General features: G+C 40.9%; 1 protein-coding gene across 8 annotated transcripts in view; it reads left to right on the top strand.

Moving 5' to 3' along the window:
* Positions 1-2,006: 2,006 nt before the first annotated feature.
* Positions 2,007-12,133, top strand: part of ZMYM4 (zinc finger MYM-type containing 4) — a 124,644-nt gene continuing 114,517 nt past the window's right edge. For 2 of the 8 annotated variants that reach the window (XM_059690231.1, XM_059690225.1), the window contains exon 1: positions 2,010-2,410. In XM_059690231.1, the coding sequence (XP_059546214.1) occupies positions 2,363-2,410 (48 nt within the window). In that variant the 5' untranslated portion in view covers positions 2,010-2,362. Of the gene's footprint in view, positions 2,411-2,519; positions 2,648-12,133 lie in introns of those variants that run through there. The other 6 variants (XR_009452028.1, XM_059690226.1, XM_059690227.1 and 3 more) reach the window with 6 other exon arrangements.

The following is a 12,133-nucleotide window of genomic DNA, read 5'->3' as shown; positions in this document are numbered from 1 at the left end:
TGACAACCAAAAAAAAAAAAAAAATGCGGGGACCCAGAAAAATATATGCTCTAGTTATACAATGAAATATATGAAGCCATAAAAAAGTTGTAGGTTATTATTTATCAGCATGATAATATGTTTATGCTACATCAAGTGAAAAATGTTAGATATAAATATTAAAGATATAAAAAGCAACAAAAAATTTGACAACGATAATCTAGAAACAGTTTGATATAGGAGACAGCCTTAGGCTGGGGGTCAAGATAACTGTTTTAGCCCTGTTGTTACTAACCCTTTGGGTAGTTTCAAGCAAGTCACATCTTTCTGGGCCTCTGTAACTCCATCTCTAAAATGTGGAGTTGGGTGAAATCTGGCTTTGAACTGTCTTCTGAAAAATGCAACATGTCTGTAATAGTGGGAGGTCACATGAAAATAAGAGAGGGGGTAAAGGGAGGTCTGGTGAGCAGGTTTATGGATTCCCTATTTCCACTTCAAATTTAGTAACTTCATTTTAAGTCATCAGATCTTATTAGAAGGGAATATTCCACTATTAATAAAAACAGGTGGAAACTACTAGACCTTTCATGTACCCACTTTCCCTGGAACTACTTTTTCTTGGCTTTTCTTTTTATTTCCTTCTTCTTGCTCTGAACATGGAATGAAAGATTCTGACTAAAATATACATTGTAAAATTCTGGATGAAATATACATTTTTCTTTCTTTTGGCTCTTCTCTCTTTTTCCCTATGCAGAAGTGAAATTAAAGATGAATAGGCCTAAGCAAGAATCAGCATGGAAACTTCCAGCAATTTTGCAGATAGTTTCCAGGAAAATTAGGAAAGTTCTCAGTTTCAAAAGAGCCACTAAGTGACACACAAAAGCTAAAGTGACAAACAGAAGTTTACATCTCATTATCCTGTGATTTTAGGAGTTCCTTTTGAACATGGGGAATGATCTTCAGAGGCAACTTCTTTGCAGTTCTTACATATGACCTCCCTAAGCTATCATCCTGGAAACCATTAGGGCAATTTTCTCCACCTTAAGGTAGGGGACTGGAATGGATAAAGAGGAAAGAATCAAGGCCCCATTCTCTTCAGGCATCCTCAGCTTTGGTTTCAGGGCAAGATAAACCCAAATCTATTTCCCAGTTTTCTGATTAGAGATTAAGTTGCTTATCCTTTAAGTCAAATTCTCAAAGCTGCTACAATGGAGGTGAGTGAGGACACATAATATCTGCAAATCATGGCACATCTTCAGAGAAGAATTACAAATTTCTCAAAGTATTGTAGAACTTTAATCTTCTAGGTTAAAAAAAATTACCTCTTGCTTTGAAGACAGCTTGGTGCACTGAAAAGCCTGGATGAAGATGACTGAAATCTTCAGTCTATTCACACTAGCCTCTAGGTGCCTTGGGACAAATTACTTCCCTTGACCAGGCTGTGATTTTACCATTGGAGTAGATGGTTCCTAAAATCCTCTTGATTTAGATATTCTAAGGACAAGTTATTGAGGAAACTATCACCAGTTGTTTGTTCAGTCTTCAGAATCACCAAAGGATCTAATTTGAGGTTAGGCAGTCAGAGTTGGCCCTGAATGTTCTACGCTCTGTGCTTCAGACCAGGCTGTCTGAAGGCAGGAAGGCTGTGTCTCCTTGAAATGACTGGTTGTTCTCTCATTGATTGGGATTCTTCACCTTCAGAGGTCCACTGAGAACTTCAGTTCACCATCATTTTCTCTATACAATGGTATTTCTGCAATCAGGTGTAAGATGGTGATCTGGACCACCCCCAACCATATTTCACCCAATTCTCCAGATAGCCCTTTCACTAATTTCTTTCATCCCTCCTTCATCACTGTGTCACGGTCCCTTTAAGACAGCGGCCATAGTTGAGTGGTGGGAGTAGCTGTTGGCAAGCAAAGAGACTTGCAGGATCTGGCCTACCCTGGGCCACTCACCGCGCAGGCTCAGGACCCGGGGCTTGATGGGAAAGGAAGGCGGGGCTTAAGGTGCGCCTGCGCATCAGGGGCGCGCGCAAGGGGCTGGTTTAGTGATCCCTTTAAGAAACCGCAGGCGGAGGAATTTCTCTGAGAGAAAATAATCCTACTCTCGGGGCCCCTTGGAGGCCATTAACCCCCCGAGTCCCAGCCCCCACCCCCTTTTCTAGGCAGGCCCTACCGCCCACGCGCGCACCCGTGGGATCTCAAGATATCTCACCCAGCGCGCGGCACCCGCCACCTCCCCACTTTCAGCACCAGGTTCGGCCGGATCCCGGGAAGCTGCCTTGAGGCGGCCGTGCCTGCAGTGTGGGCGGGGGCCGGGGGCCCGAGAGGTTCCACCGCCACCGCGCCGGGAGCCGCAGCGGTTCCAAGCGGGGCCCAACATGGCGGAGAGAGAGGTGGAGTCCGGCCCCCGAAGGAGGGTAGGTGAGGTGAGGCTGAACTCGGGTGGCGGGTGGCGGGCGGCGGGCGGCGGGCGGCGGGGGGCGGGGCGGGGTGGGAGCTGCGTCCCGGGCCGTCGCCGGGGCCGTGGCCGTGGCCGGGGCCGGGGCCGGGAATGGCCAAGCGCAGGCTCGTCGCGGGTCGCCGAGTCCCGGTTGGGGGAAGGTTGCGGGCAGGACTGAGGCAAGCTTGGGTCTGGAGCGCGCTGGAGAGTGGTCCCTCGGCAGGTGGGACAAAGATTTGCTGCTGGTCGGGAGGGGGAGGGGCGGGGGCTGTTTGCTTCTAAAAATTCTTTTCCAGCCTTGGGGGTCGGTTACTTGGGCCTGGGGAGGGAGCGTGTCATGATCTTACGTGCATCTTTAACAGATCAGTCTGGAAGTTGAACCGGGGCGAGGACCGGTGCGGGTGGCGGCGGCGGGAATAAAAGTCGTGAGGGGGTCTCGCGAGGGAGACCCGGAGGGTTCCTTGGTAACACCGTCGCGAATTCATTTTCCTGCCTCTCTTACCTCGTCTCCCCGTAACCGTTATAGACCGGGGTAGAGGTCGTGCTCTTACCTGTGAACAAGTGGGGTCGTTGGCATGTCCTGATTTAGGAGGAAGATTTTTGGCAGCTATACATGCCATGTTCTAGGCTAGTTTCGTTACCAACAATTCAGAACGTGGATGAGTATGGCAAGTTTTGTCAACACAAGGATGTACCTAACCCATCTGCAGAGGGGAACCGCCAGTTCTGTAGTTGTTAAGTGCCTTATAAAGTTTGTCTTGAAACTTTTAAAATTTAATTCCAAATGACTTTTTTCAGATGGAGAACAATATTGTGCTATCGATTGAGCAATATTTTTCAGACTTCTACAGCTCCACCCCCCACTCCCTCCCTCGGCCCTAGCATGTGAAGCAGTGAGTTCGCTATCAGGAATCTTCCTTTTGGAAATGGTCTCAAAATGATCAAATGAGTGCTAAACCAACCGCGGAAAAAAATTATTAATCTTTTAAAAAATGTGTTTTTATTCATTTTAGAGACAGAGGAGGGGAGAGGGGCATCGATGAGAATCTGAGAATTGGCTGCCTCCTCTGTACCCGCTATCGGGGTTCGCACCGGCAGTCAGGGCCTGTGCCCCAACCAGGAATCCAGCCGGTGACCTCTTGGTTCATGGGTTCACGACCAACCACACCAGCCGGGCACTACTTAATCTTTATTGAGAATGACCGTTCTTAGCACAAAATTAGCGATCTCATGATATTACATCTAACATTTTGAGTAAGTGCTTATTATATGCCTGACATTGTGGTTTCTAGGGAAAATTTAACTTCACATTAATTCTATGTAAAACTCATTTTTCAGATGAGAAGGAATGTAGGCATAGCGGGGGTAAATAATGAAGATCAGATAGCTAGTTAAGACATTGAGCTGGGATTTCAATCCAGGTTTGTCTCAACTACAGTGCTTGTGTTGGACGCCACATACGCGTTTCTTTAATCTATGTTTCTCTCCTTAAAAGCCTGAATTATAAAGAACCAAAGAAGTGTCTAGTATTTTTTTCAACAATTTATTAAGAAAATATTTTCAGCTACACAGCAAAATTGAAAAGTGTACAGGGAACATCCGTATACCCACATCCTAGATTTACCGTTAACATTTTACTGTACTTGTTTTAATCACATGTTAGCTATACTTTATCCATCACCAGTTATTTAGACATTTCATTGTGTTTTGAGCAATTTAAATTTAATGTTTATAGTCTTAGTTTTATAAAATTTTAGATCCTCCTCATGCAATAATTTGTCATAGATAGAACAGGTTAAGCTGTATGAAATAGGTCCAAGTGGTTCATTTAATATAAATATTGGGTGTGGAATGCACGTGTTTTTCAATTTAAAATTTTTCTTCAAGCTTTGAGTTTTATTTATCTTTTTTTTTTTTTTTTTTTTTGCCTTTTGAGAATTCTTCTATTTTTAAAATCTCCCAATGTCTCTATACATTTTTCTCACATAAAACTGTGGAGAGTGAACCTAAAAAAAAAAATAAAAAAAAAATAAGAAAATTCAGAGCTCTAAATCTACTGAATTTGTTTTTTCTTTTTTTTTTTTTAAAATATATTTTATTGATTTTTTTACAGAGAGGAAGGGAGAGAGATAGAAAGTTAGAAACATCGATGAGAGAGGAACATCGATCAGCTGCCTCCTGTACATCTCCTACTGGGGATGTGCCCGCAACCCAGGTACATGCCCTTGACCGGAATCGAACCTGGGACCTTTCAGTCCACAGGCCGACGCTCTATCCACTGAGCCAAACCAGTTTCGGCTTGTTTTTTCTTAAAAAAAAAAAAAATAAAATAAAACCCCCAAAGGAAAGTCAATAATTTTTATACAGATATATACAAAGAATTTCCCTCCCTTCTCCACGGTACTGAGAGTAGATGCCGCCAGGGTACATTTTTGGAAAAGTATGTTTGGGGTTTTACCTGCATGGAAAGCTATTCCGGTGGCGCGCGCCGAGAGTTTAATCCGCCAGCCTACCTGTGCTCCAAGATTTGAGTTTTAAACTGGATTCTTCCTCATTAGGCTTGACCATACGGCATATGACCATCAATTAAAATAATAGGGGTAAATTACTTTAGATATTTAATGTCATTCAAGGAGATTTCTGAATTCGTCTACTAAAGCTGTTGTTATTCACCTTATAAAATAGAATGTTCTAGAAAACATCTATGCACTTTGGTAACAAATTCAACTAGATTTTAAACATATTTTTCTTTTATAATACACTTAAAACTTTTAACACTCTAAACCTTTTAGCTGTCTAAACTTTTAACAACATGTAAAATACATAGGACTTTTACAGGTTTCCCTTTAATTTTACCAGTTTCGTTGTGGTGGAGAGTTATATTCACTATCTTTTGGGCTCCCTAATCCATGTTGGTTTTGATATTTGGTTAGAATGTTCAGTTCTAGCCGAAACCGGTTTGGCTCAGTGGATAGAGCGTCGGCCTGCGGACTGAAAGGTCCCAGGTTCGATTCCGGTCAAGGGCATGTACATGGGTTGCGGGCACATCCCCAGTGGGAAGTGTGCAGGAGGCAGCTGGTCGATGTTTCTCTCTCATCGATGTTTCTGACTCTCTATCCCTCTCCCTTCCTCTCTGTAAAAAACCAATAAAATATATTAAAAAAAAATGTTCAGTTCTAAATGGTACATGTGGTACATGTGTGCTTTTTTCTGTGAGCGCACGCACTGGCAATGAACTCCACGTGATTCCATCATGTGCCTGTGTGTGATAAACTCCACCTGGATTCTATCGCCGGCGTGCACAACAAATGTGGATTCCATCGCTAGCATGGGAGATAAACTCCTCGTCGATTCCATATGTATACTCCAAGGAGATTAGTAGGGACTATACAGTACAGGATCTTTTAAAATAACTTGACTCTTTGCCTTGAGGAAAGTTTAAACAAACAAAATAGGCCTAGATAATAACTTTCAGTTATTTAATCTGAATTTGCATTGTATTTATGATGCTTACTGCCTTTTTATAATCATAACTAACAAAAAGTTATTAAGCACATATGTTAATTGATGAGCTGTATGCTAGGCATTGTGTTACGGTATTTGTGATTATTAAGGTAATATATTTTGGTGCTCGCTAAATTGTGCACTCCTTTCCGGTAGAGCTGATTTCATTCCTTTTTTGCGTCTCTGACACCTGTGATATTCACGTAATGGGAACTCAGAAAACATTGATTTTTGATAAGAGAAGTTTATCTGTTACAGTAGAGGTTCTATGGCTTTAGTACTAAGTTATCTGCTTTGTATTTTTGGGAGCTTCTGTACATCTTTCTTATCATCCTCTATATCCCAAATTTCTCTCCTGTGGATCCAGATTTAGGGATCTTCTGATTTTTCTGGGTTATGGTAAGGTAGGAGAGTGTGGGAAAGTGTATTTTAAGATCATTGGGTTAACAACCTTAAAGTTCTTTGTAGGCCTTTCTGAAGTCATATTTTCATGCTTGTGGGCTGTTAGAATAATAGGTATTAATTGGCCAAGATTTTTTAGAAAAAAATAAGCTTTTATTGATATATTTTTTTTTTTTTGGTAGAGAGATTAAGGGGGGAAAGGAGGGAGGGAGGGAGAGGGAGAGAGAAAGAGAAACATCCATGTGTGAGAGAGAAACATGGATGGGATTGGTTGCCTCCTGTATCCTGACGGGACTCTGAACCTGCAACCTGGGCATGTGCCCTGACCGGGAATTGAACAGGTGACTTTTTGGTGCATAAAACCACACTTGACTAACTGAACCACGTCAGCCAGGGTTATATAAGATTAATATTATTGTATTCAGACCGTATCTGAATGCTAGTCTCTCTCTGAACTTTTGAGGAAGCAAGTGCATCATAGAATATCCATCTATCATCTCTGCTATAGAAAGCACCAAGTTCACATGAAAGCTAGTATTAAACACACATCCTCTCTCTTACTTTAAAGTCAGTATATTTTTGAGTGAATTTTTAAGATTGAGTGAATTTTTAAGATTGTAAAATTTTATTTTCTAAAATAAGTTTTAAAATTTATTAGGTAGGCTTGTTCTAAGTAGTGAAATTATTTTGTGTTTGGATATTATAACAAACTATCATAAAGCATGGTATCTAATGAAATCTGGTGTCCATATTTTTGCATGAAATTCCTATGTCTTTTATTTTTTATTTTATTTTTTTAAAATATATTTTTATTGATTTCAGAGAGGGAGGGAGAGGGAGAGAAAGAAACATTAATGATGAGAGAATCATTGATCGACTGCCTCCGGAACGCCCCCTACTGGGGATCGGGCCCACAACCCGGGCATGTGCCCTTGTTGGGAATCGAACCCAGGACCCTTCAGTCTGCAGCCAAAGCTCTGTCCACTGAGCCAATCTGGCTAGGGCAAATTCCTGTGTCTTTTATTTTTATTTATTTTTAATTAAATCTTTATTGTTCAGATGATTACAGTTGTTCCTCTTTCCCCTCCATAGCTCCCCTCCATCTGGTTCCCACGCCATCCTCCGCGCTCACCCCCCGCCCTCCCCCCACTGTCCTCATCCATAGGTGTACGATTTTTGTCCAGTCTCTTCCTGCATCCCCCACACCCCTTTCCCCCTCAAGAATAGTCAGTCCACTCCCTTTCTATGCCCCTGATTCTATTATAATCACCAGTTTATTCTGTTCATCAGATTTTTTATTCACTTGATTTTTAGATTCACTTGTTGATAGATATGTATTTGTTGTTCATAGTTTTTATCTTTACCTTTCCTTCTTCCTCTTCTTAAAGAATACCTTTCAGCATTTCATATAATACTGGTTTAGTGGTGGTGAACTCCTTTAGCTTTTTCTTATCTGTGAAGCTCTTTATCTGACCTTCACTTCTGAATGATAGTTTTGCTGGGTAAAGTAATCTTGGTTGTAGGTTCTTGCTATTCATCACTTTGAATATTTCTTGCCACTCCCTTCTGGCCTGCATAGTTTCTGTTGAGAAATCAGCTGACATTCGTATGGGTACTCCCTTGTAGGTAACTGTTTTTCTCTTGCTGCTTTTAAGATTCTCTCTTTGTCTTTTGCTCTTGGCATTTTAATTATGATGTGTCTTGGTGTAGTCCTCTTTGGATTCCTTTTGTTTGGGGTTCTCTGTGCTTCCTGAACTTGTAAGTCTATTTCTTTCACCAGGTAGGGGAAGTTTTCTGTCACTATTTCTTCAAATAGGTTTTCAATATCTTGCTCTCTCCTTCTGGCACCCCCATAATTCAGATGTTGGTATGCTTGAAGTTGTCCCAAAGGCTCCTTACACTATCTTCATATTTTTGGATTCCTTTTTCTTTTTTCATTTCCGGTTGGATGTTTTTTGCTTCTTCGTATTTAAAAGCTTTGACTTGATTCTTGGGATCCTTTTGTCTGCTGTTGGATCTCTGGATGTTATTCTTTATTTCAGTCAGTGTAAGCTTAATTTCTAGTTGGTCCTTTTTCATATCGTTGAGGGTCTCACTAAATTTAACGGCGGTTTCTAGAAAATTCCTGAAAAATCTTATAACCGTGGTTTTGAACTCTATATCCAGTAGTTTGCTTTCCTCCATTTCTGTCATTTGTCATCTGTTTCTTTGTCTCCGCATTTTGGCTACTTCCCTGTGTTGATAGAGTGGCTTTCTGTGCTAGGTGTCCTATCGGACCCTGTGGCTCAGCCTCCCCAGTTACCTGAGGTGGACACTCTTGGTGCACTCCTTTGTGGGCTTTGTGCACAGTCTTGTTGTAGTTAAGCCTTGATTGCTGTTGGTATTACTGGGAGGAATTGACCTCCAGGCCAATTGGCTGTGAGGACCAGTTGTGTCTACAGTGGGAGAACTTCTGTGCTGGAGACACCCTTATGGGGCAGGATTTGCTTCAGTGGGGCTTTGGCGCTCACTGAGTCTGCTCCCTGAGTGTGTCTCTTACGGATGTGAAGAGTTGTAATCTGACCACTGGGTAGACTGGCTCTTGGATCTCCAAGGAGGTGCAAAGTCAGCCACTGCCTGGGGCCACCCAGCAGGAACTACAGTGAGATCTGCAGAGTCCTCCTCTTTGTTTGGGGTTTGGAGGTGCCCAGATGAGGCCCAGCTGTGAAGTAATGCAGGCTGCTGACGAGCCTTAGGCCTTCTTTGGAAGCTCTGGGGTTCTCTGACCCAGCTACAGTTTGACAGGTTTTTAGGCGGAGAAAGACCAAGCCATTAGTATGCAAAAGTCTCTGCACACAGCTTGGGTGGGGTTGTAAATTGAATGGGGTGTGGTCTCAGGGAATCACCGGGTGGTGCAAACAGCAATGGTTGCCTGTTGGCCCTCCCCCAGATAGGTCCCTGGGTCTCTGTGTCCTGTAGCCCCGTGTAGGAACAATGAACGCTGCAAGCACCTCTGCGAGAAAGCCACCCTCAACGTTACGGCCCGATGCCAGACAGTACAGTTTCTCTCTGTATTAGTCTGGGTCCCCAAATTCTCACCAGGAACTGGAGTGTAGAGCTGTCGGGAGCTTGTATCTCCCTCCCAATTGAAAAAGACAACTGTGTACCCAGCTGCCAGCCCCTTTTCAGCGTGCCTCCGTACCTCCACACTTCCACACCTCTGTACCTCCTCCCAGACTCAATGTGGTTTTCTTTTTCCTTCTAGGAGAATTTCCACTCAGCCAGCCTTCCTGTGGTTCTGGATGATATTCATTTTGTCTTTTAGTTGTAGTTTTAATGTGGTTATGCGCGGCAGCAAGTTCAGGTGTTTACTTATGTCGCCATCTTGGTTGTCTATCCAACGACTACAAATTTCTGACTTTGTATTTGTAAAGATATGATTCACATTGAGCATTCGTTAATAATGGTCAAAGCCATGGATCATTATTATAAAAAGCCTTGCATTGAAATGTATAAAACAAAAAATTTAATGGTTTAGAGGAACCAGAGTTTAATTGAATTTGGTACAGTATGGGGGAAAAATTACCTTCTTCTTACACTCGCCCATGGAGCATTTACATAAGTTATTCATAATTTATACTTCATTTTAAAACCTTAAAATTTAGACACTACATGCTTCGATCACAGTGCAGTGAAGCTGAAATGCGTAAAGTGTCAAAACAACCCAAACATTTGGAAATTTTAGAACCTTTAAGCACCTCTTGGGCTAAACAAGTTGAAAGTAACTTTAATTACAAAACTCTTAGGAATATTACAATGAGTTATATGCCATTTATATCTCAATTAAAAAAAGGATTATAACAATGAGAGTCTGCCATTTCATAACTTGGGATATGAGCAGAGCTAATCTCTAAAGAAAAGATTTAACATTAAATGCTTTTAGTGTAAAAAAATAAATTGCATATTCAATTTTATGTCTTAGAACAATGAAATAAACCTGAGTAAAGCACAAGGGAAAAATTAATAAAGTTGAAAATAATGTGTTAGGAAAATGAATTAAGAAATAGAAAATCTATAGATTGATAAAAATAAGAGCTGATTTTTGTTTGAAGAGATCAATAAAGTAAACAAGTTTCTGACAAGTCTAATTGAGGGAAAAAAAGATAAAATAGAAACACATAGTATTAAGAAGAAGAAAACACTATATAACCATAAATATATTGGGATAATATGTTGAACATGTATAATTAACTCAGTGCTGATTCAGATATAAAGTAGATGAAGTGGGAGATTTTCTAACATAAGTCACCAAAATGATTCAAGAAGTAGAAAACCTGAATAGGCCAATAACTGTGCAAAAAATGGTAAATAATGTCAATGAATAACTCCCTACGTTTCTAATCTCTTTTTGTAACTTTTGAGGAATTAGTTTATTGTTTTGTTTTAAAAATATTTGCCAAAATAAAAAAAAAAATCTCATATAAGATGCCAAGAAAGACCTTGGTATGTTTAATTTTCATTTCTGATAAAGTCCTCTTCAATGAAGCTAAGAATACAGGGTTATTTCCTTCATTTGTATTAGAATCCATCAAGCATCCTTGGAAATTTAGGAGTGATGCCTGCTATTACCATAATTACTTAGTTCTAGGCAATATAGTTAGGTGAGGAAAGGAAATAAGAGGTGTAAAGTTGGGAAACAAAATTATTTTCAAGCCCTAACTGGTTTGGCTCAGTGGATAGAGCGTTGGCCTGTGGACTTAAAGGTCCCAGGTTCAATTCCAGTCAAGGGCATGTACCTTGGTTGCAGGCACATCCCCAGTGGTGGGTATGCAGGAGGCAGCTGATCGATGTTTCTCTCTCATCAATGTTTCTAACTCTCTATTCCTTTCCCTTCCTCTCTGTAAAAAATCAATAAAATATATTAAAAAAAATTATTTTCAATGATATAGTTATTTACCTGTAAACCTCAAGAATATCAATAGAAAATATGACTAAGAAGTAAAAATGCAAAAATGAAAACAATCTGGAGGAAAGGAAGAAAATATAATAGGGAACAGTAAAATGCTTAGTTACAACATAAAAATGTTTTTCAAATTTCTATAAAACCCAATAACCTGACTGTAACTAGTTGGAAAATATGTTTTTTTTAAAAATATTTTTATTGATTTTTTTACAGAGAGGAAGGGAGAGGGATAGAGAGTTAGAAACATCGATGAGAGAGAAACATCGATCAGCTGCCTCCTGCACACTCCCCAGTGGGCATGTGCCCGCAACCAAGGTACATGCCCCCGACTGGACTCAAACCTGGGACCCTTGAGTCTGCAGGCCGACGCTCCATCCACTGAGCCAAACCGGTCAGGGCTGGAAAGTATGTTTTTAAAAGAAGTTGATTCACAAAGTAATCAAAAAATAAAATTTCTTGAGATAAACCTAATAAGAAATATGTGAGATTTAAAGAAAATGATAAGACTTTTCCCTAAGGACATGATAATAAAATAACAGTAGTCACAACAACAACTAATTTTTATTGAGTCTTGCTTTAAGCGTATGTCTTTTTTTTTTTTAAATATATTTTATTGATTTTTTTACAGAGAGGAAGGGAGAGAGATAGAGAGAGTTAGAAACATCGATGAGAGAGAAACATCGATCAGCTGCCTCCTGCACATCTCCTATTGGGGATGTGTCCGCAACCCAGGTACATGCCCTTGACCGGAATCGAACCTGGGACCTTTCAGTCCGCAGGCCGATGCTCTATCCACTGAGCCAAACCGGTTTCGGCTAAGCGTATGTCTTAACTCATTTAATCCTCAAAATGACCCCATAA

This window comes from Myotis daubentonii, chromosome 3 (genome assembly GCF_963259705.1).
Source record: "Myotis daubentonii chromosome 3, mMyoDau2.1, whole genome shotgun sequence".
In the NCBI taxonomy this organism is placed as follows: Eukaryota; Metazoa; Chordata; class Mammalia; order Chiroptera; family Vespertilionidae; genus Myotis; species Myotis daubentonii.
This window is presented reverse-complemented; position numbering and strand designations above follow the sequence as displayed.